The sequence below is a fragment of the Bombus fervidus genome, chromosome 5 (assembly GCF_041682495.2).
Source record: "Bombus fervidus isolate BK054 chromosome 5, iyBomFerv1, whole genome shotgun sequence".
NCBI lineage: Eukaryota > Metazoa > Arthropoda > Insecta > Hymenoptera > Apidae > Bombus > Bombus fervidus.
In genome coordinates, this window is record NC_091521.1 from 17,618,499 (window position 1) to 17,643,892 (window position 25,394).

The 25,394-nt window shown below is 35.6% G+C and overlaps 1 protein-coding gene across 4 annotated transcripts; it reads right to left on the minus strand.

Moving 5' to 3' along the window:
- Positions 1 to 134: 134 nt before the first annotated feature.
- On the minus strand, positions 135 to 24,690 carry Mf (myofilin). 4 transcript variants are annotated; one of them, XM_072004226.1, is made up of 8 exons: positions 24,532 to 24,690; positions 14,237 to 14,373; positions 13,704 to 13,857; positions 13,175 to 13,263; positions 5,133 to 5,276; positions 4,200 to 4,454; positions 1,491 to 1,581; positions 135 to 447 (listed from the first exon to the last, which is right to left on the minus strand). In XM_072004226.1, the coding sequence occupies exons 2-7, from the start codon at positions 14,334 to 14,336 to the stop codon at positions 1,499 to 1,501; spliced, it is 825 nt and encodes a 274-aa protein (XP_071860327.1). In that variant the 5' UTR covers positions 14,337 to 14,373; positions 24,532 to 24,690; the 3' UTR covers positions 135 to 447; positions 1,491 to 1,498. The 4 variants fall into 4 exon arrangements, with proteins under 4 accessions (XP_071860327.1, XP_071860328.1, XP_071860329.1 ...); XM_072004227.1 differs by lacking the exon at positions 24,532 to 24,690 and adding an exon at positions 24,252 to 24,403; XM_072004228.1 differs by lacking the exon at positions 24,532 to 24,690 and adding an exon at positions 24,065 to 24,088.
- Positions 24,691 to 25,394: the final 704 nt, after the last annotated feature.

Consider the following 25,394-nt stretch of genomic DNA (forward strand, 5'->3'; position numbering starts at 1 on the left):
TGATATTTCGCTTTCAGATTAAACTTCTTTATATAAATACAGATGACGATGCAACAAAGAGGGAGATAGAGATGGAGAGAGCGATAAGATCACGCATATAAGATGATAATTTCGTAGAGAAAGGAGATTTGTAGTAAAATTTAGGCAGTGTTTATTTTATTCGTAGACAGCACGAACGAATAGTACAATAAACCATGGTGATGAGAAACGTTAATAAATAAAACTCCGTGGACGATGATACGTACTGTGAGAAAAGAAATAATCGGGCAAATAGGTATCGAATGGTTGCTTATAGGATACCATGTAAATACTCTTTCACATCTTTCTTTTTTTTGTCTTTTTTCTTTTTTATGTTAACTTTTTTCGAGACTTTATTTGGCTTTTTCCATCGTTTATTTTCGTATCACGCGTTCCATGCGGGGCGGCACAGTCATCAGTAGACGTGAGCTGCAAAAAGATCGATCGATGGATCAGGCACAAATATATATATATATATATATATCTAGAACAAGGTGAACGTTGCTTCGAGAGTTCTAATCGCTTAGATATACGTTCTCCAGCATCGAATCTTTTCAAATCCGTGAAAACATGTAATACGGTATTTTCGTTAGAGCTCTCAAAGCGTAACGCTAGGATAACAGAGTAGGTATATGTACACATACACGTACGTAGTAAAAATTAGAGTATCTTTTAACAGAGGAGGGAAAGGAATATCTTTACACGGTAAAAAAAATGTTTTCGACACGGATCGTGTTTCCGGTGTCCGTCGATATCTCGCGGGTCATCTAAAGCTGATGTGTTAAAAAATCTGAAATTCTCTGCAAACACAAACTATCGACGAGTCTGTGGAAACGAGTAGCTGTTGAAAAATCGTGAACAAAGGTCCGTTTATTGTTATTACCTTACTCCGGGAGTTTCTGTTTGCAGATGCTTCGATATTCTGTCGATATGTATACAATTGTATATTGATATGCATATTAGTCGAGTGAAATGTACAAAGAGGAGCGTATTTCAAATAAAAATAACCTATTAGAGGGGACGTTGTAAATCCAGGCACATAAGTCACGTACAAAATTACAGACAAGATGTGTGACACTGTTTGGCAACAATTCTTCGTTTTCTATAACTTTTTTTTTTTTTAATTGCATGAATTGTTTCGTACTGTAAACATGGTGAGTGATTTTATATGATTTTATGATGACACGGTTAGGTTCGATATATGTATCTCAGTCTCATTCGCTCGAACAGCCCAGGTAACACGAGCTATAATAATGATTCTAAACTTCGTTTAAGACTTGTTTCATTTTCGTTCGTGTTACGTTTGTTACGTTTAGCTGCGTGTTAATTGATAAATAAATCTCATCGTAGCCAGAAATATGTACAGCAGCATGACGTGATTCGTTCCATCTGATTATTATTTGTTCACAGAATTAACGTGTAAGGGTAACAGGATGCAAAACACTTGGCCACATTTTAATCTTATCGCTCACTTTGTTTCTTAATGTGTGGTACGTTTATTATACCACGGGCTGGTAAAGTGAAATCGTGGAACTGGCTTCGAATAATAGTAGTATAAGTCTCCTGAAATACAACAGATATATTCGAGTTGCATATCACTTTCGTTCACTAACAAGTCTTTTCTTCTAGCTGTTTTCTTACTATCGTTCTGTTTTATTTCGTTTCTTTTTTCTGTTACTAAATTTTATCCAATACTTTACCCAATAGCTTTTGAATCTTTATACATTTTTCGCTGAATTTTCGAATGCAACCTTCCTTATTGATTTTGTTTACATTTGAAGCGATTAATTTAATTCGCATCGATAGTTTTTATACGAATAAATACATATCTTTCACAGAAATAGCGGTCGATCGAGGCTCATGTTCACGTGACAATATAACGTTGAGAAAATCTAGCAAGTGAATGGCTTCGCATCAATGTGAAACCTTTGCCAGGTAAAACAATGCTGCAAAGTCAGCAACAGTTGCACAGTATCATTTCCAACAGTTTCCAGTTTCTGCCAGCCATTTAAGCTAAATTAAATATTCCTATGGTCACGCAAGTTTCTCGTTTGATTGATACACGAGAATAAATATTTGAATTTTATTGCTTTAAATACTCCTTTCGTTAATTTAGATATCGATATCAACAAGTTGGAAAGTATCAAACTATTAGAAAGTAATTTTGAAAAATTAGTCAAGATTGAATAAAAGTTTCTTAGTTCTAAGCTTATTAAATATTTTCCTATTAAATTTTTTTAATGAAATTTTGTTTTCAGTAATAATCGAATCGTTACGGCTGTTGAAGAAGTAGGGCACGGGAATTGAATGAACAAAGAAGCCTCTTTGATGACGATATTATTACCCTGACATTTGAATCGTGCGAGTACCGGAAGTATTAGTTTCACCATAACGCTCTTGCCTTTATTATAAAAAGAACAGGCTGTTTATTGACCCGAGCGTCTTGCAATTTAATAACGCGTATATAATTTGCTTTTCTATAAGTAAGTTTCAAGTTATTACAATTTTTTTTATTAATATTTCTCTCTTTTTTCCTAAAAATTACAAAACTTAATAAACTATAAAAAGTCTACTAGAGTATGTGATACTCAATTATTAATTCAGATCATTGCAACCTATCATGGATTCCATTGGGTTCGTACAATCCATTGTTCTTTAAACCACTTTCAACAAGTTTCTAGTAATAAATCCTTTATGCGATATCGACTGTCCGATTTGCGAATGCAGCGACAGAGTTGAATAATGATGTTTTAATAGAATGAAAAGCAAAGATGTAATCGTTAAATAATTGACTAGAGTCTGCCAAGAGAAAGGAATATGTACGTATGTACTTGGCTCGAATCCGGAAGTTGGCGTCTGGCGCGTGTCGCCATGAATTTTGCGGTTTATCCTTTGAAGCAACCGTATCTGTACTCGAGCCAAATGGTAAACAATCGGTCAGATAATGCCAGATGTAATCCCATTTTATAATGTTACGTAACTAAGCACTCGATCGAATGTCGCGGAAAGAAATTTTCACTCGGAATGATTTATGATTCTGTAAATAATTCAACGTTGATAACACATCGATATCATAAATAATTGATAACTACATTACGTGTTCCTTTACCGTGAAAAGGTACAGTAAAGTGCAAGAATTTGTAGACTATTGTTTGAATCTTGTTTCCCTGTTTAAGCTCTGTCGTTTTTGTTTCCTATTGTATTTTGGTTTCAAGCTAAATCCTAACTGTCTAGGAATTTTTGGACAGCCTCGTTTATTTAGATTTTGGTACTTTTCCTCGATTTTGCAATAAACAGGGATACTGCTGAATTTTTAAACCTGTTTAATTTAAGTAGTTTCCTTTTATTGTGCAATTTATCGCATCATATCTACTAATTAGCATCTTCAGGCAAATTTCGTTCCGATTGATTTAAATGCAAACTCTAGAGAGATTGACAAGGATTTAATTCATGGTTTTTTATTTGAATCTTTTTTTTTTTTAATTAAGAAATGATTGAAACGTCTTTGGAAAGAAAAAAAAAAATAATGATATTTTCCTCAACGCGACTCTGATTGAATTAAAAAGAATTCTTAAAATATATTGCGGTATCCTAAATTGCTTTCAACCGTTTTTCGCTCTTTATCTGAGAAAATTTCGTCACTTATTCAAAACAGAAGCATTCAAAATATAATTTCCATGAAATTATTACCTACTTATTAAACGTTTATTTCTTTCGACAGAGTGAGGCATCTACCACGTATGAAATGATATAAATCCAATAAAATCGTAACGAAGCAAATAGCAAAATAAGAAGGGGAACGAATACTTTAACATCAAGAAAAAAAAAAAAAAAAAAAAAATAAATGAAGAAAACAGAAAATATTCAAATAAAGTATCCAAAGTACTCGTTGCAGCATTCAGAGAGTAAAACAAATCCCTACATAACTTCCATTCCTTCAATTATGTTCATAAAAATACAAATTTGTATAAACACGCTCGCAGTCTAATTATTATCACTCATAGGATGAAGTTCTCAAGTAAGTAGTTGAAACAAACGAACTACTTTAATAACCAAGAAGTGTATCAAGCTGTACTAGACCTACACCTGTACTACGGTGTTTTTGCAATTACTTTCTCAGACAAGGAGCGATCGTTTGTTTATGAAAGCATCGCCAATAAAAAGATAAAGCGATTACGTACCAAAAGGCCTGATTGGATGTCGGCTCCACAGATAGCTACGTTTAACAGGACTAAGGTAACTGTCCCTCAGATAAAACGGGGTAACTCTCGCAGCATAGTTGGGAATATAGGGAGCAAAGCTTGGGTACCACCATGGGTCTCTGGTGAAGGCACTGATCGGTGCCATTGGTGATGGCTCGAGAAGATCGAACAAAGGCTTCTTGCGTAACAACGAGGGGAAGGATGGTAAGTAATCGTAATCGGTCACCAAGTTACCTGAAATTAAAAACGATATTCGTTCACAGGTTCCTTTTGGATTTTCTTTGATGTTTAATATTGTATATTTTGCAGTTTGTAATTTTAACGAATCAAACTCGCGTTACTTGAGTGGAAAATTGCGAAGAAGAAGAAACGTCGGCGTTTTCAATGGAAAAGCAAAAATTGCAAGTTGCGAGTCGTCGGTTGTTCGATGGAACAGTACGTTCGAGCCGTCAGGTAGCGTTTTGAACTTCAGTCTAGATAGAATCAGTTACTCGGAATTTGAAATAAACGAGACAATCGGAATATGAAAGATAAAAGAATGTGTTTTAGATTTTAGCAGAAAGTAATAACTCTTTGTACTTGTAATGTCCGGAACTATTGCACTAAATCATTTTCTAAAGATCTTTCCAACATTATGACGCCATTAAAGTTCCACACCACTTACAAATCTTCGTATTCAAAGTAACAGTATTGACGTAAGTGCCCGATAAAATGTCATAAAGAGACAGCAACTTGATACAACAACGACTCGTCGATCTTCTTTAGAATCTTCTTCGCTATTAATCACACTGACAGTAAATCCGTTACGTCAAATACACTTATTTTCTTGAGTTCTGAGTTGAGACGCGATGCTCAAAGAAGAAACTCGTTTAGAAAAGAGGAAGCGAAATGCGAGCAACGAGAAGTACTCACCGTGGATATCGAACAATCGTTTCGTACTGAGAGGAGGGCTAATATGCCGAGCCAACAAAGGCGATTTGCTCGGATACAGCCTGTCGATGTCTGCCAAGCGGTTCAGATGATCGGCCCAAGCTTTCTCAGGGTCGAACGGTTTCGCTGTATCGTGATATTTATGGCAATGAAACAAAAATTTGCACAATGTTTCGTGCATTCCTGACGGTCTCTCCCCTCCCGACCCTGAATCTTTTGATACTCGGTCAAAATAATTAATCACAAGCACGCCGGTAATTTTATCCGGCATCAACAACGGAACAAGCATTCACGAAATACGCGAGAAGTTTTCTGTTTATTATTAGGCTTCGTATATTATTCGGAATCTATAGTTGTAAATCGACAGTGGATGAATCTGTTCGTTATAAATTTAGCTTTCTCATGTATCTAGCGTAGTGGAAAAATTTACTTTTAAAAATAGTTATATACGGTTTATTTTATTCTTCTGAGAGAATTTGCTTCTTTTTTTTTTTTACTGTTGCGATTTTACAGACTAGAAATTATCATCATAGTTAGAATGTACTCTATGCTTTAATATATTTTGCTTCTCTTATATCTTGCGAATTTGAATTATTTTTTTTTTTTTTTTTTTGGTTTTCGCTTATGTAATCTTTTCCTGTCTTTCTTATTTATTTCAACCAGTTTGTAGGGTTCGACCTATACAGGAATGCAATCGATAGAGTTATGCAACATCGAGAATTCAACAAATCGCAGCATTACGTGACCCGAACTTTTAACGCGCCCGACCGTTACACGAGATATTGATTTGTCCCGTGGGTAATCGATGACGAGGCGCGAATTTCTCGACGTTGCATGATCAAACAAACGACAGTGAGGTGACGAGAGCGTTTTTCTTTCTATTGAAAATCTTTCGACAAATCAAGTTTAACGAAGAATTATTCATATCTTACTTGAACGTTTAAGGAGTTATTAATTTTCTTCCCACTTGATTTGCCTTGTTACTTTGCACGTAAAAAATGCTCTCGTGAACTCAATATGTATATAAAATACAAGCAAAAGGTCGAATCAGATTTATTGTAAATCGAATTCAACTTTTTGTTACAGGCTTGCAGATTCCTTCGAGTAAAGAATGGATACACAGACAATTAAAAATATTAAGGCGATCCGTACGAAGTAAATATTTAGTTTGTTTTCTCGTTGTTAAAGAAGATATCCAAAAGATGGATTTTTCTAAAACATCATATACATCTGTGACCGATGGTAATAATTTTTTTGAAGAAGAACTTTCTATACCGGTGTGGAATATTTTTTAACGTTTAATATTTAACAAATTGGAAGATCATTTTTTTTAATATTGCACAAACAATTTTTATTTTATCATATTACTGATTGCTTTTTTTTTTATAGACTGGGCATCGAAACGGTTTAATAAAAAGTTAAAATAATTCGATTAAATTCGTTCGAATCGTTGATCAAACAATGAACGGAATCCATTTTTTTACTCGAGGAGGATTAATATTCCATCGAGAAGGACCGATGATATTCTATAGAAAAAAAAAAGAATGAAGAAACGTAACAAGTCCACATAAACAACATGTCACTAAACTATTGAGAGGCTTGAGATTCATCTTCTCAAATTGTCTTTCTCCGATGAATCGTTTTATGTGTTTATCGTATGCTACAATCTACGTATGATAAATGACACCTAATGTGAAAAACCGTGCGTACCATCGGTTTGATTTCGTCGCGAATCTGGCCGGAATCTGCCCGACTATTATTTATTTGCGTTTCATTTTCTCTGGTTTAGTACTTTAGCTTTCAGCATCTATGTATTCTTTAAAGAAAGATGTTTCTCTTGTTAGTAGCATCGTTTTTGTTATGTGTCATGCACTGTTGGTACGTGGCTTTAATAAAAGACGCAGTGGTGTTTTAGGAAGAATATAACACAATTTCATATAACAATTATTCCATACCATATGTACCATATGTACATATCGCTGTCGTTTATCTAATACTTGTTTATTGTTAAGCTTCCTTTTAACATGTTGCAGTAAAATAGTTAAAATAGAGTAAAAACAATAAAAAAATAGATTATACGGGAAAGATTAAGTAACATACGAGTTACATTCAACTCTTTTCATTACCGTATAATATATTTGACTCTTTACCTAAAACACCCTATGCTAATAAGATAGTAACAAGCTTAACTAATGCATCGTGTCCCGTTCGCTGCTAATCCGATAAAAACGAATAAATAGGAGGGCAAAAATGCGAGTTAAGGTTCACAAGGGTTTTGTCCCCGTTTTTGGGTGTTCTTCCAAAGCCGTGCGTGTTTCACCTATCCGTAGCAAGCCGTAGATGTATATGATAAAAGCTTATCGAAGCACGATTCTTTCCTTCTAAAAGAGAAAAACGAAACATTCGAGCCGCTCTCACAAAAAAAGAAAAAAAAAAAAGAAAATTAAAGAAAGAAATGAAATGTAACACGACGCCACGTAACGTGTAAAAAAGTATACTAACCTGGTGGGGGTGAAAAATACCGCCTCAAAAAATCGCATCGTACTCTCCAAAAGCGGAGAGGAAAAAAGAGCGATCAGATATTTTCTAAAAACTTTCTTATCTCATTTTTTACACTGCTCGCCGGTCGCTCAATGAATCGCAATACACTTAGAAATTCGCCGCGAAGTACAAGTTATTCCTGTTAATCGTTACGAACTCGTGGCCATCATCAAGACTGCACGAAACACAGGTCTTTTCTACAGGATTTTTCTACAGAATCTATATCGCTATCTATCTACTGCTACGATTCTATTGGTTCGAAAATTACTTTAATCAGGTTAATCAATGCGTCACTGTCGAAGGAAAGAATTATAATTATATTTGGCTGGTGGAGAAGTAACGAAGAGCAAAGCGATTGCTACGCAATTTCATTGTTTTTATGCTTTTATTCTATCTTAATTTCTGCTGCATTCTTTGAGTTGCTTTCGGTACAAATCCATCGTTAAACAATTCTTCAACGATAGGTGTGATTTTCTGTTGCAATTTTTCTAAAATAACATTTCGATTAATTCGTCGAATAGATACGTACACCGTTGCAACTTGGACCAAAGATCTTTTCCATCTACGTAATTTTTAGTAAAGATTAAACAATGCAATGGTATTTATCATAATATTTAGAATCTGTTACATTATTTATTGTAAGATAGTGACTATTTTGAAATTGTTCCTTTTAGCGCTATCAAAGGTCAACGTTACTTTTCCACCAACTCGGTATTATAATTGATAAGCAGGTAAAAGGTTGGGGTTGGAGGGATCGGATTGAGAGAGAAGAAAAAAGTACATGCCATCTCCTGAAAAAGATAGAAATTTTTGGATCTAGCTGAAATTAATTATCGCTTGTTAGTCGGATGAAAAGAATACTTCGAATACGCGTGCGTAGTAAAGCATATATTAATTGGAGTGTTTGGGTCAATTGCTCCACATCGTCCATGTATCTCCTATATTCGATTCTTTTCTCCATTTTGTCCTCGTTTATGATAATATAATAATAAAGAATATAAAAATTAAGAAATTGAATAACGAATGGAGATAAGTGACGATATTGGATCGAATAGATCAATGGTAAGAAATTAGAACGCGCAAGCGTCGAGAGAAAATTTCCAGCTTTTTCAAGTTTGGCGGCCATATTGAATTTCCTTTTATTCACTCCCTTTGCTTTCCTTTTTTTCATTTTTCTTCTATTTATAAGTCTCACGACTATTTTTTCTCTGCCTTCTACCACAATTATTACGATCGAATCGCCGTCGTACGCTCTTCCTTTCTATATTTTTCTTCCGATTACCTATCCAAATCGTTCTTTTATTTTTGTTCTTTAATTCATCTCTCGTTCTTATCGATCCAGATTAGTGTAATCAAACTGCGACCTCCACCTCAGCTGCAAGAGTTAACACGTCCTAAATATCGTTTGCCGTCGTGGACAAAAGTGAAAAGACAAAAAGTTCCTTCGATTACACAGCGAAAAAGGAAAAATCAAAAATGGCGTTGGCGAGGGCAACGCTCCTGGCGAAACGCAACGAAAATATCGCATTTGAAAAAATATTCGCCCGCGTATAATTGGAAAAATTGTCTCGAAGTAGCATAAAATCAATGACATCGAGAAAATGAAATTTTCCTCAAGAGTAGCTCTTCTCGAAAAAAACAAAAATATGCCGCATCTTGAGAAGTAAAAAAAACGATCGCTGAAAAATTATTAGCCAAAAAAACGTTCGTTCGTTGAGTCACTTGAGTTTATTGGAAATTTCATATGCATATACAGTGTGTAGCAGCTTTCTCGTGCTTATTACAAAGCGATTCGTATTCTCGATCCGTCGTATTGGCCACTGTTTCATGATGGCTTCGATCATATTTCCTTCCCCATGCTTTCGAGAACCGTGGGTAGTCGTGACATTCTCTCGACGATCGTCTGAACACATCGATGGAGAGAAATCCAGGCACGTGCGCATGTGTGAAATCGTTGCTTTCGTTTCTTTCTTTCGTTTTCGTGTCGATGAGGGAAATGGGATAAAAACGTGACGCGGGCGTATTATTAGTACGTTAAGTACGCTTTGCATGATTCCAGCCAATTACCATACACAACTGCATACTTGGATCTGATTTTTGTGTACGATTCGTGCTCACCGTACACTACGAACGAAAAGTGCGAAATTGATTTTAGAAGCTCTACCGGGGAAAAATAGAATTATAGAATTATGGAAAATAAGAATTTGGTGAGAATACTACGTACGTGTAATAAACTTGTTCTTAAACTTGGTTATTAATTCTAGTAAATGAAGGGTCACGCGTAAAAGTAATTTTATATAGGGATTTTTTTTATGTAACGATCGAATGGTAAAGTGTAAAGAATACGTAGGTAAGTACTTTTGGTTGATAGTGTACCACTCGAAACGAAGAAATCACCAGTTTAATCACTTGGAGATACTAATGTTAATTCTAGGATAAGGACAATATTATTTGTGTACCGTTAAGCAAATGTCAGAGGTTACTTCTTAATGTCTCGACAATTAATATCTTGATCTGTGACAGTTACAGTTGTACGAACGCTCGATACACTCGATATTAAAAGTCAAATATTCTTCTATCGCGTCTATTTCTCCTAAGGCGAAGATCATCGATAATAATCAAAATAGAACGATAATAAACAAACTTGCAATTTTTATCAATATCACACTTCACTGTAACGTTACCAAGCTCAAGATACTAATCGCCAATCACAGTTATTGGGAGCGTATCGGGTTATAGTTTAGAGTAGGTTAGTATCGCGCAAGATGTCAGTATCCTTTCTTCGTATGCAATGACGAAGTCGCACTTTTGTAGTAAGCGTGTTTCGTTGTTTAGTTTCTCTAGTCTGCCAGTGTCGTGCAATTTGCTGTCGCCTAAGGTCGCTCAAATCGACGATGCGATTGAGTAAAAGCCACTTGTTGGGTCTAGTGCCTGGAAAGAAATTAGGATCAGAGCTGCATGCGATTCGTTTGTTCCCTTTTAACGGGTGGTTGCTTAGCTCGCAGATATTTTCTCGTTTATCTGGACAACGACGAGCAACGTGGATGATGATGATGATGGTGGTTTCGTTTTCTCGGACGACGCAAGAGGCATGGAGAACAAAACGTATGAGCGTAAGAGATCAGTGAGCCGTGTGATCGATGATCGATGAACGATGATCCATGATGCCTGGCCACGTTTCTGTCAGTCGTTCGGTCGTTGATCGTCGCCATTTCCATCCATCGACACTTCCATTGTTGACGACATCGAACAACACGAGAGACATCCACCGATTTTTAACGGACAATCGTATTAATGGTATTAATTATATTAATCTTATTGTTAATTCACGGTTTTGTGCTGCTTCGGTCGAGCTATCGCTTAGTATACGTCGATACCATCTACGTTTAGTTTGTTTTAATATCTCCACGCTTTTGTTTAAATTTGTAGTTTTTTTCCAAAATAGAGATGGGCATTATGTTTGCTGACTATTTACAGTTTAGTTTATTATCGCTAACGTTACCGAGAACTGTGTACGTAGACTATCTGCAGTCTGACGAAAATTAATTAATCGCTCAAGGCCATTCAATAATCAAACCCCATCCATTATGTGTCTAGTTTCTGTTACCGAAAGCGATTATCGTTTGAGCTATTGTCACGTTATTACATATTTGCATATTTAGAAATTTTTATTTCGTTCTGATATAGTAGTTACGTAGTATAGCTATTCTTTTATAGTATAGCTGCGTAATTATGCGAAAGAAATACGCGTTAGTGCCGACATGTGCTATTTCTGGCGCTGCGAAGCAGCCTTGAGTGGCCAATTAATTTTTGACAGACTATAGCACACCGATTCGTTGGATAGATGTATTGTTATCTCTCTATTAAAACTGATTATTCACTGATTATTCAATTGCAAACGTACGTATCGTATTATTATTTATTTAGTCACGAAGAGATGCAACAACGCGGTTACGTTGGCGATTAAACGTGCGATGCGAAAATTATATCTGTTATATCGATACCACGATCTTCGATCAGATGCTATCTACGCTCGAATAGTACATAAGTCTCTAACAAACATGTCTATCACCACGACCGAGTTAATTATTAATTAGTTACCAAAATCATTTCTAGCCCATCTCTGATGCAAAGATAATTATTATAATTAATTGAACACCAACGAACACCAATGGGAACGACGGTCATCAGTGGATGTCAAGCTGCTCCTCAGTCACATATAATCGAATTGTTCTTTTATTTTCCTTTTATTAAAAACAGAAAAATCATTACGCGTTCTATTTCAAAAGGCGTAAGAGAAAAAGAAAAATGAATCGTATAATCGCGAGGCAAACAAGTCTTGAGGCATATTTAACATAATTATATATATATATTTTTTTTTATACGTATGTATAGATGCATGTTTTCGTATAGCGACATATTATAAGTATAATAACTTAGATACAAAGTGTACGGAGTAGAGTAAATTAGTATTACACATATTATGGCATGGTTCTGTGCACGTGAAGAGAAAAGGTATCGAGACACGTAGATAAAATATGAACTCGAGGTGAATTAAATACGATTCGAAAAAATTCAAAACACGTACGTGTCCAAGAGTGCATACGCATTTCACACGTCGGATGGGGATGACACATAACAATACAAAGGTATTTTTTTTTCTTTTTTCGAAGGATTGGGAGCATCCCATGTATGTATATTTTCAGTTGCCTTGCTTCGCTTTTTACTCATTTTCACTTCGTTTCTTTTTTAGTCACGATGGAGTGCAGGCAAAGGTGGAGGGCTCTTTTCATAAGGATACGAGACGGATCCTCCAGGATGGCGTTTCTGGCTTCTGAGAAAGGCCTTGGAGGGAAATAATCGCGGACCGCCGAATATTTACACCTCCGACAAAGTTAACGTGTCTTTATAGCCTTCCTTTTCGTTCGTTTATTTATTTTCGACTCTCAAAGCTTTAACTTTTATCTTAACTTATTCGTCTATCCAACAGGCAGAAGCCAAAAGCACCTGGTTACAAATTACTGACAAGAACTTTGACAAGAATTATCAACTAAAGGAAGAAAACTCCGAGAACGAGCGGTTATAATTAATTAATTAATTGGATTCAACGACGATAATGCTTTCGTTCCACATTCTCATGCGTTTCTTCGTTCATTCTCTTTTTCGTTCTCACTCAGGTCTTTTTTGCTTTCATTCGTATTTTTTTGTCGTTTCCGTTTTTTTTTTCTTTTTTTTACTTTTTGGCACTAGAATTTTTATAATTATATTCTCTCTCTCGTTCGTGAACGTTCGAGTCGCGTGTTTACAACAACGTTTAAACTTTCCAAACTTTTCTTTTCGTTTCGTTTCGCGCTTCTTTTTCTTTCTCGATTCTTTCTGTCTGATCTTTTCTGTGGTTTTTATAATTACTTTTTTGATTTGGTTTTACGACGTCGTTCACTCTCTTTCGTTTGGACTTTTGCTCAGAGTTCTTTAGTACGTACCGGGGATGAAGCGTTCTACAGGTTTGTATTGATGCGGGTAGATCTGCCTCGGTGTGTAACCGTAGATCTCACGGTGGACGGGCAGGTACCTTCAGGGAATAACGTTTATTTTAATAAAAAAAAAAAGTTTGCTTCGTCTTATTATTTAAGATGATAAATAATACTATTCAAGATAATTATTCGAATGGATTAATCATTGTAAAGCTATTGCCAGATTGTAAGAACATAGTCGATCATTTTGTCGTTGCTCAAGTGTATAAATAACAGAAACGCGGAAACATCTTTTACATCGACTTTGAGATTTTGCAACGTTCCATAAGGTTATTCTATAAAAATGTTCGTCACTACATTTGACCATGTATTGAAAAATACGTTAAGATGATCTTTCTTTTATCTTTTATCGCACGAGTGGCCTGCCTACCTAATTAAATTATTTATGTTATCAAAGTTTCAACAAAGTATCGATTCTTAAGCATCGATTAAAATACTGTTAGTTAACGAGTTTCAAAGGTACTCCAAGAAATCTTACCTGTATCCAGGAACGTTGATGCGATCAGCCGCATGGATGGGGGTTTCAAAGATAGACTTTCCAAATGGCCACGAGGTGGATAGCTCAGGATAATCTGAGCGGAAAATGCTGCGAGGTCTGTGCGTGTGTTCAGGGGCTCTCATATCGTCGGTGCCTATAAACAGTAATAGTTTTATAGGCTGTTCGTTCTTAGCCCTCTGTAAACACCGATACCAAAAGTATTGTACAAGACAAATTGCGACAAACATACATCCTTAAAAAATCTCTCAATTATTACAAAATTTGGAAATTACGTGATTTCGTTTGTAAAAAAGTGAGAAGGGAAAATAAGAAGCGCGAAAGAAATTAAAGGAACTAAGATTTCGTTCAAAAGGAAGGAAGGATATTATAAAAATTAGATATACATAAAGTTGATAGAGGAGAAATTAATTTTTTCCAGCAGCGACCGAATTTAAATAGAAAGCGAATAAACTTTCAAGTTAAAGTCTGCTCGCGTTAAATTCCTTAATTCCAGGTAATGCATGAAGGAGTACCTTTTAAGGCTCGAACGTAACTCTGCCAGAATTTGGCCTTCCTTGTGATGGGCTCGTTGCGCCCGATCATGTCGAGATTGCTTCTAAAGCGCGCGTCCATTTTGCCGCTCTACTGAACTGCTAACCACACTCGTTCGCTAAAATAAACGAACGTAAATTACTTTTAGCGTTTTTATAATCCAACGCGTGAAGATATCTGATGATCTAATTTGTTCGCGTCAGGAAGGAAAGATCGACGATTGTGATTCAGATTCGATATTAGGAATTGCTCTTCGCTGGTATAAATCTTGTATGTTAGCGATAATGTAATTTCTGAAAGAGATTAATTAATGTTAATTAATGTAACACTACGTATTCTTTTGTCAGTTAATCATTTGCGGAATAAAAATGGTTACGATAAATGTCTAAGGTTAGAGAAAAACATTGCGTAAGTGCGTGTTAACTATAAGATACGATGCCTTCGATATTTCGAATTTAAAATACTTCAGCGTGCCAAATTTCAAATGTTTAGAATATATAATATTTCTCAATAGGATCGCTAGAAATATCGAAGTGCGATAAACTTAAATAGAAGACTACAATTTCTTAGAAATACAGTTTTCACGGAAATTTGTAAATATAGCGGTATGTGTATAATCGAACTCATAAACAACAAGGAATTTCTAAATTTGAAATACATAAAAAAAAAAAAAAAAGAAAACAGCGCCGTAAAATATATCTTCGCTAAGATTATATTTACGTTAAAATTTCCCTGTTTGGTATCTGGGATAGTATTTAACAAGTACGAGGATAATAATGCCACAAATTTAGGGCTTGTAATGCTAGCAGACAGTAAACGCGCTAAAAATAAGAAACTTATGGACGATAATTTGCAAAGGTGTTTGTTGGCATCCTGTCGCTTTCTAAGTATAGCGGACACAATTTTTCGCGGTCGATTTCTTCATCATTCTTGTTAAACCAGACTTTATAATTATATATATTTACAACTACTATTTAAAACTGGGAGTAAAAAATAGATTTCATTAACACTTTGTACCATACTACTCGGTATTAACACATAATGCCATCTAGTGCCAAGACGAAAATCACATTAGCATATTACGTTTTATATTTAATAAAATTTAAAATTTATAAACCTATTTTTTCTTAATTTTACTGTATACAGTACATCTACCAATGTCCAGAAATATATTTGTAAATATAATACCTATATATAATATTATATTAGATATATAGATAGAATATATCTATCCAGGTAGAAACGTTAAACATCAATGAAATGTTTCATTGAATAAAATACGAAAGCTCGAATTTGGTGCTCGTATTTGAAAAGCCCGTACTCGTCCCGTTTTCGAATAGCGAATGGTATTACGTGTATTACGATTGGTTGCGGCATTCCTCGGATCAGCCAATCGAGGACTGCGACACAAACAGGAGCATCGGCTTTTCTTTTTGTTGACGCAATGGTGCCGCTAAATTTAGAAACGCGCGCACTTCATACTCGGCCTGGATCATCCGAACGCTTTCGCATGTATTCCTATTTCATTCTCGGCAAGAGCGATCGAAGGTCATCGGAAATAAATTTGGAATACGTGATCTAAATCAACGGTCGTCCATTAATGCTTGATTCTGGCGGCCGAGTTAATTCCCTCGTAATTGCATAGTTTGGTTAATCACCGAACGTATTTCTACGTAGTAATCGAATAGAACGTCGAAACTTAATGAATGCTTCTGTACTTTATCGAAACGTTTCCATTAAGAATTACGATCAGGTATTTGGAGAATTATTTATATCTACAGTGGCTACAAAAAGTATTTGCACATACTTTTATTTTAGCAGTTCTACGTTTTATTTTCAGAGTATCAAATTTTTGTCGTCGTATGAAAGTGTTACTAAATGATAGAAAACTTACTGCTATACTTTAGTAATTTTCTATAGTTGGACCTATTTAATTGGTATAAAAAAGATAAATGCTATAATAATTACTAAATACAATAACATGTAAATACTTTTTTTGCTCTCGGTATATATTAGGAAATACATCTGTATTTGACAAATTTTGGGATACATATTTAGATACGAGAAATCTATATAATTGCATAAAGACGTGAAAATTCACAGATTGTGTTATTTGAGTATTATAAGTTGTTTCAGAAACAAATGTTTTATTGCTGTGATTCTATTCATAATTTGAAGAAGTTGGCGCCACTTATCTTAGAATATAATCGTTACCAACCTTAAGGTACGACTCTGTACCTAATGAAATAAATTAATACAAAAAATTGAAAATCTATAATATTCTTCTTTCTACCGAAGAAAAGAATTATATAATGCGTTTTAGTATCGAATAATAATTTGTGTTATTTGAAAATTTTGAAATTTATGCGTATGAAAATTTGTTTCACAGAAGTTTGCAAGACTGAGTTTGAAACGTTGCTTGACCCTTCGGCCACAAAAGTGAAGTGCAATTTTTCGTAGTGTGTTAATTAAGTTTTTAACGGTCAAATGGCACAAACCATACGCAAAATCAGTAATATCTATCAAAGGTAATTGTTTTTTAACATACCTGTTGCTCAAGAGATATAAATATAGTAAAATTGTAATGAAAATTTCATAGTATGCAATTTTGTTACATTTGAGTGGAAATTTATATCAATGATGTATATTATACCGTTAAATATTTGTGTATATTTCAATATAAAGCTTTCTAAACGGTAATAACTTTAATATTATTACGAGAATAAGAAAATTAACGTTAATTAATGTATATGGAAAGTAGAGAATATTTTTCTTTCGAACGAAAGTCGACACCTTGCTTTGTCGTATTTGCACAAACATATATGTATACATATACATAATTAATAGTCATTCAAAATATTTTATGTTGAGTAATTCATCTATGATGTAATTCGAAAAGTATCTTAGATGTATGCATGCACGTATATATAATTCTTTTTCGTAAGATAAAATAGAGCAACGAATAATATTGTATCGTACTCTCAACAGGTGTCTCTGCAGGTTGCATCAATGGAGCCAGTGTTGCAGTTTACAGAATGCACTCGGAGAAAGGTATGTGCAATTTCCGTTTTTTGGTAGATTATTATCACATACGGCAAATTTGAAGGTATTGCGTGCGTTAAAGCTAATATTTTGTATTTTAATCTGTTTTGCTTTCACCAGTAAATGAAATAATAGATTGTGAATAATGATAGCTTTCTGATAAAAAAAAGTATACAAAAATGAATTATGATTTTCAAATGACCGGAACACGATTTTATTGAACAGTAATGACGTTCATCGTTCGATTGCAATTAAAGAAACGCAGGTCATGAACCTAGACAGAAATTTATTTCGCTCTCTAGATGTTCCAATAAGACTTTAAGGTATGTTGTACGGTATTTTTGAATAATATATTTAAATCTCCTATAAACGCATAAACACCTACAATCTAATCATTATATTACACAACAGTCTAGTGTCAAATCGATACTTCCCATCGTACTATACTTTCTACCATCTATGAACGCGTTCGTGGCGGATGGAAAAGGGAAAATAAGAAAAAGCTCGGTGGTCGTGGACGCAGAATGATGCGTCGCGTCGCGTAGTGACGTAAGAGTCCCGGATTCGCGGTCGCTATATTTAGGCTGCCCGGGCCCCGGTCCGTTTTTAGTTGGAAACAGGTGGACATCCAAGCTGTGCGAAGGCAGCATAGTCGACGAGTCTCTGGCTGACTTTGACCGATTTTCGCGAACCTCCCCCCCTTCCCCATCGGAACGGGCTCCTTTATGCCCGCGACGACGATAATGACCCATAAAACAACACGTGCCCACCCTTCGGTCCATAGGATTCCATGCGCGGCTAATTAGAGAATTTGTTTGTTCAATCCGTTCAAGATCATCTCGACTCGTTTAAAAGTTTATTGCTTAAGAGTGTTTCGATCATTTGATAGTTTATATACCTGCAAGGTGGATATCAAGGAAAATTATTATTCTCAGTGAGTTGAAGATGAAATACCTTGTACCCTGAATTCGCTCGAATTAATTTCCTGTTTGAGAAGATATCTGATAGTTGGAGAATGTTTCTATATGCAAGAAACGGAGATTTCAAAGAACGATTCTAGAATTCAGTGATGGCAAATTTGTTAGTTATGTCCAAGATGAAGAGAGTATTGTATGGTTCGTAATGTTTGGAATGTTAGCAAGTATGGTAAATAAAAAATATAGCGTTCTAATAATAACGACGGTTTAGGAACGAGCAAGTTCTCTGAGAACTTGTTTGGAATTTCCCAAAGGTTCCCATGTTCTCATTTTTCGCGCTAAATCCTTCCAAATAATTTTCATACTCAAGCTTTTATCATTCTCGTCGTAAAGCTAATTACCTCTGATTAACTAATAACTCGAACTTTTTTTAGATTCCGGTTATAAATATTAACTAAGCAACGAATCGAATTTATCTTTTTATTCTTCGACATAACTTTTGCCCGACTCTTCTATCTAACGAACACGCGTGCAATCTAGACGACTGTTAAAAATAAGCAAGACGGGTTCAAGCAAATCATCCGGGGCGTAGGTCCAAAAACTGAAAATACGTGCCGGCTCACGGTGTGACTTTTCGTTTGCTGGCTTACAACCGCGTTAGGTCCTCACCCAGCGCGTTCCACTTCCGTGCGTCATCGTGGACGCGTAATACAAGTTTAAATGACGACCTTTAGGAATTGAATAATCAGAGACGTATGCCAGACTACCGACCAAACACGTGGATCAACGTCGATGACAGCTGATAGCGTTAGGTGCCCCGACACCTGTTACTTCTTTGTTTCATTGTTCCCTGCCAGAACGATCGCGTCAGAATGTATCACGGTTAAGAGTGTTCAAGGTTTAACTGTGATCCACGAATTCTCTAGATAAGTCGCCACTTTTCAAAACGCTTCATGAGAATGTCTCGCGTTTCGTATTACCTACGAATTAGTTTTATTACAGAATAGATAAATAAAGAGTTTGTCAGGTCGTAGCTAATTTTAGGCTGTATGTATATTTCAATTGAAACATTTAGATAGAACAATGAACCGGTCGTAAAAGAGCGAACAAGCGGTCAGCTATTTTAAGTATCGAGGTATTTATGTTGAACTTACATAGGTCGGTTATTGGAAAGTTTAACATCTATAAATTCGTACTACTCGACTAGTTCTTATGCAATGTGCCATGTAAGGAGATTCAGACAGCCGTTAGTCAGACGACGGAATTGTAATACGAAAACAACTACTTTCTGCGTACTCTATACAAGTTGAATTTAAAAAATTAAGTTACATTTCACTGTTATTAAACAACAGAAAGATATTTCTAAAGAAATTGTAAATAAGAGTTTTCATCGCTAAAACGATATTTAAACTTCATTGTTAAAAATCGTATTCTACCGATATTATTGTAATTCAAGAATTAGAGAAAAATGTCGAGAAAATCTTTCAGCGATATTGTACAATTCTAAATGAGAGTATCAGCAGGAAACGAATTTAGCGATCGTAATGGCGTCGTCGGAAATTATGTTCACATTGAAAACTTGCCAGGGAACGAATTTTCTAAGTGTGCTTCTTTCAACTATCTGGCGGTTTCGCGTGATCCGACGAAGGGTAGGCGAGAATGTAACAGAGGCAAAGGAAACTTTCGCACATCGGCCTTCAATGTTGAAACTTTAACTATCAATCGAAGACAGCCAGCTCGACACGTTGCGGTGAAACGCTAGAAACCATTTAACCCAGAAAATATCAAACGTCTGGACACATCAAAAGTTTCCTCTAACGTTGCTCGAGTTGAGGTTCAGAGAAGCTCTTTAGAAATCAATAACGTTAGCTCGATGGAGATACCAAACTTTGTCGATTTTCGACGAATAATTAATTGAGAAATCTCGCTTCGCTTGAAATCATTTGTATCGTTGATATATATATATATTTTTAGTAGAGTATTTGCTTAGCGCTATTAATTTTTATAACAAATTCTCAGTGAAATTTGTATAAAAAATAGTGGAGAATATGATGTACGATATAGAAACCTGTATAGATACGTACGAGCGTAGTAAGTAGATTCAGAGTGCAATTGGTCGGACAAACGAAATCTGGTACTAAAGTAAACCATTTTACGTGCCTGTAGAAGTTAAATTCGAAAAATGATTACAAATACGAAGCAAGTGATGAGCATGAAGTCAATTAGAGTTTGCTTAGAAATATTGTACCTATCTATGGAGCAAAGCGATCAGATAGATAAACGTGTTTAATTCTCTTATTTCAAGACCACGCTCTGCAATATTAATAAAAAAATAAACGGAATTTCAAGGATGATAGTAACGCGGTATATTTAACCCTCAACTTGTAGGATGAAATTCGTGCTTGTTATATAATCGGCATATTGAAAAAAAAAAAATTTTTTTTCGAGATTAGAAAATTCAGACCCGGATACTTATTTATATGTTTCGCAATACAAAATGTATGTTATTCTCTTATGAAGAAAATACTTGTATAGCATATAAACTTTGCAAGGTATAACGTTGATTGTTATAACGTGTTTAAAAATTTATTCAATTTAAATCGCGCGAATTTAATAGGTATGAGGGGAACAGAGAAACGTAGATGACGGACGTTGATTATAATTGTTTTGATTCGGAATCGAAGTTTTGTCACGGCTAGAAAGTCGCCTTTTTGCGGCGTTATATTTAGCCCGATGTGGCCGAAAGTAGTGACGCCTTAATTCGGTCAGACGCGTAGTTTAGCTCGTCAAGCGGCGCGAGGCGCCTCTTGGCACTTGTGACGTATTCTATGATATTAAGAGAATGAGCAATCTGGAGCGTGTCACTTTAGCCATTTATAATTTTATACGCGTTACATCGTCCCAAAAATTTACCACGGTGTATCGCTACTCGTAACTTCTTTCTCTAACGTCAGCATTCAACAAATTCGTACAATCCTGCACATTGTCTACGTCATTATTCGTTTAAATAACTTGCTTTCCCACATCCTAATCCTAATAATACTTTCATTAGCCATAATCAGAAGATTATATCTCATTGAAGAGAACGAGGTTTAGTCCAGCAAAAGGTTCCTAAGCTACTCCGAGTATTTGACCATTTCCTACAAACGATCGTTGAAAACGTTTCAGAAATTATCAGAATGCGTGATGACTTTTATTAACGCGTTAACTTCTGTCTGTGAGGAACACACGACACCCGGAAAGTGGGTCAACCCAGATGATGCATACGTTTGCTGAGAGAAAAGTGTTTCGCGTGCCTCGACACTGTCCTAGAATTTGTAGGAACAGAGCTATGCTAAATAGTTGTACTATAGTACCAAATAGGTTGAAAAGTATGCGTTCGAAAAATAATTGTCCTTGATTTATTAGACAATTGATAATGCCAATTTATGAATATTAATACTGCGTATAGTAAAATAGTAAAGTTCTATTTATCTCGACTTCATTTAATAGAACAAAATTTCGGTCAATATTAATGATATTTTATGAACATTATATAGAATTCTAATTATATGATCTGTTTGTTCCCGCAAGGATCAAATTTGCTAAATTTTGCACTTTTACCGCAACGTATATATATTAAAAAAAAAGTGTTTCGCGTGCTTCGACACTGTCCTAGAATTTGTAGGAGCTATGCTAAATAGTTGTACTATAGTACCAAATAGGTTGAAAAATATGCGTTCGAAAAATAATTGTCCTTGATTTATTAGACAATTGATAGTGTCAATTTATGAATATTAATACTGCGTATAGTAAAATAGTAAAGTCCTATTTATCTCGACTTCATTTAATAGATCGAAATTTCGGTCAGTACAACGAACGTCTGCTATTCAAATGGACAATATTAATGATATTTTATGAACATTATATGGAATTCTAATTATATGACCTGTTCGTTCCCGCAAGGATCAAATTTGCTAAATTTTGCACTTTTACCGCAACGTATATATATTAAAAAAAAAGTGTTTCGCGTGCTTCGACACTGTCCTAGAATTTGTAGGAACAGAGCTATGCTAAATAGTTGTACTATAGTACCAAATAGGTTGAAAAGTATGCGTTCGAAAAATAATTGTCCTTGATTTATTAGACAATTGATAGTGTCAATTTATGAATATTAATACTGCGTATAGTAAAATAGTAAAATCCTATTTATCTCGACTTCATTTAATAGAACGAAATTTCGGTCAGTACAACGAACGTCTGTTATTCAAATGGACAATATTAATAATATTTTATGAATATTACATGGAATTCTAATTATATAATCTGTTCGTTCCCGCAAGGATTAAATTTGCTAAATTTTGCACTTTTACCGCAACGTATATATATTAAAAAAAAAGTGTTTCGCGTGCTTCGACACTGTCCTAGAATTTGTAGGAACAGAGCTATGCTAAATAGTTGTACTATAGTACCAAATAGGTTGAAAAGTATGCGTTCGAAAAATAATTGTCCTTGATTTATTAGACAATTGATAGTGTCAATTTATGAATATTAATACTGCGTATAGTAAAATAGTAAAGTCCTATTTATCTCGACTTCATTTAATAGAACGAAATTTCGATCAGTACAACGAACGTCTGCTATTCAAATGGACAATATTAATGATATTTTATGAACATTACATGGAATTCTAATTATATGATCTGTTCGTTCCCGCAAGGATCAAATTTGCTAGATTTTGCACTTTTACCGCAACGTATATATATTAAAAAAAAAAAAGTGTTTCGCGTTTTAACCACAGAAAGGGAGCGGCTATAACAGACACGTCGGACTTGGCGGCATCCCGCGGATATTTTTATCCCGACAGGCACGCCGCGGCGCGTTACATAATTGCCAAACAAATCGCTGCCAATTATTATAAACAATTCTCTCGGTTGTATGATTGGCACACGCGTAAGAGAAACCTCGAGCTTCGATGTCCGTGCCTTGTACGTTTCCACTACATTTTGAGAAGCACGCGGCAACGAACGATCGGTCTGCCTCGAATTGGTATGCGATAGCAGAGAAACCGAGACGCGAGTCGCGCCAACTATTGCAAACGTGCTTCCACGAAATTAGAACTTTGATTCGGGACGGTGGTGTTCGCGACTATATCTTTACGACTCGTTCGATCGATCGATCGATCGTTGAACGCACCGAGTCATTTATATTATCTAAATCTGTCGAACCGATTTATAGAATTTTACAACGAAACATTTGTTGTAATATCACTGTTTTTCTTTCTTCGGTACTTGCGATATGATATTACTTATATATCGTAGTATTCCTTTTTTGTTTTTTAAACATCGACAATATAAATATATTTTACATATTTTGTGTTCTTATTAAATCACGCGCAAACATATAATGTTATAATATTGTGGATACGATTATTGCTACGTATAGATTGATACAAACAACGTCATGCATGTATTATCATTGTACGAAACATCAGGCGTAAACAGACAAATAGATAATTTTTTTCTATTATCAACGAGACTTCAACGATCGTTCGTAAAAATGTAATTTCGTTAATTACTTTGTTCCGTTACTAAAAATTGAAATTAGAAATTTATCGACATAATAGAATGGTCCCATGATTCGATCGTTTCTGCCTCGTAAGATTAATTACCACCGTGTACGTTAATTTGTCCACAGTGTAATTAGCTCCTCTCGTTCTCGTGGGTTAGTAACATCGATTAGCGTTAAAAAGCACACGTACCAGTGTGAATGAAACGAACCGAAAGTGATACAATCTAAAATTATTTGCAGACTCTCGTGTAAGTGTACTAGAAGAGCGCAGTCTAGGTTAATGGAAGAGCGAATTCCTACTAAATATACGCAGAAGGACAAGCGCAGGCAGGCCCACGTCCAGTCAGGCGTTCTCTCCTATTTTTCGCCCTGTTTTACACTGGCGCGCACACACGCGGACGAGAATCCTCGATCTTTCCTCTTCGAACGAATCGCTCCTCTTGGTATCGTCCTCGATCAGTTCAGCCAGATAGAGTGTCGCACTCACGATTTATCTATCTCTTTCCCACCCTTAACGTCGAGATCTTTGTCTCTTTCTCTCTCTCTCTCTCGAACCAATGAAATAAATCGTCGCGCGATCGTTTAAAATCCTCGAACAAAGTCAACTTGTTCTCGTTTTCTTTTCTTTCTCCCGGCAAGCTGAGAACGAAGAATCGAAGTAGAAGAGAAGGAAGAAAAAGAAAGTGGAAGAAAAAAAAAAGTTGGCGAATAAACTCGACTATGTCGACCGGTGTGCGGTGGTCGATTGGAAATTAGCCCTTTTTTACCTAAGTATTTCGGACGACCGTTCGGTTCGGAGATTGGACCTTAGACTGGGCGGCTGCCGCCAAAAATGTAGACTAGTATACCGAGCGTCGGTACGGTGGCGCCGACCTGTCGGCGAGTTTCCGTGGCTCGCCACGCGACATTTATGGCTCAACCCCCGCCAACGTTACGCGATTGGTCGATCGGTCGACCCGCGACCGTATCGAAACTTCCTCTTCGTCCTCTTCGTCCGTCTACTAAGCCTTTCCTTCGCTTCTTTCTACCGCGGATCGCCTCCTCACGGTCGTCGTTCGCCCACGCGTTTCTTTTTTTCTTTCTTTCCGCTCTACGAATATCCGAATGTTTTTTAAATATGTATTAATTATTACGTATCGATCGATGGCGTTTGGCTTCTCTTTAAGGATTATTATTAAAGAAATGTAACGACGTACGTGTAGACATTTATTCCAACGACTTTATCTTCGATTGCTATATATTCGCTCGCCATGTGCCAATACACGAACTAGCTGACTGATTGATTTTAATAGTTGTAAACAAGTGGCGAGAATTTATGAGGGAACATTTAAACGCAATTTGCACACGGTTGGTTTGGTTAGGCAGTTCGAAGAATACGCTTTCGTATAGCAAGTACATATACGTTGTTTCTGTCATCGTTCTGCGTAATACTTTCAGGTTCGAACACGAGGAATGTAAAATGTTTCGAGATTAATACGTGTTAACTATAGAGGTAGAGAGTAAGGAAACGCACGTGGATGCAGAGGTTGTTATTAATACATCGTTGTACTTGACACGTATCAATCATGATATCGGTATAAAATTAATTAAAAACATTCAAATCGATAAAGACGATGCTATAAATACGAAG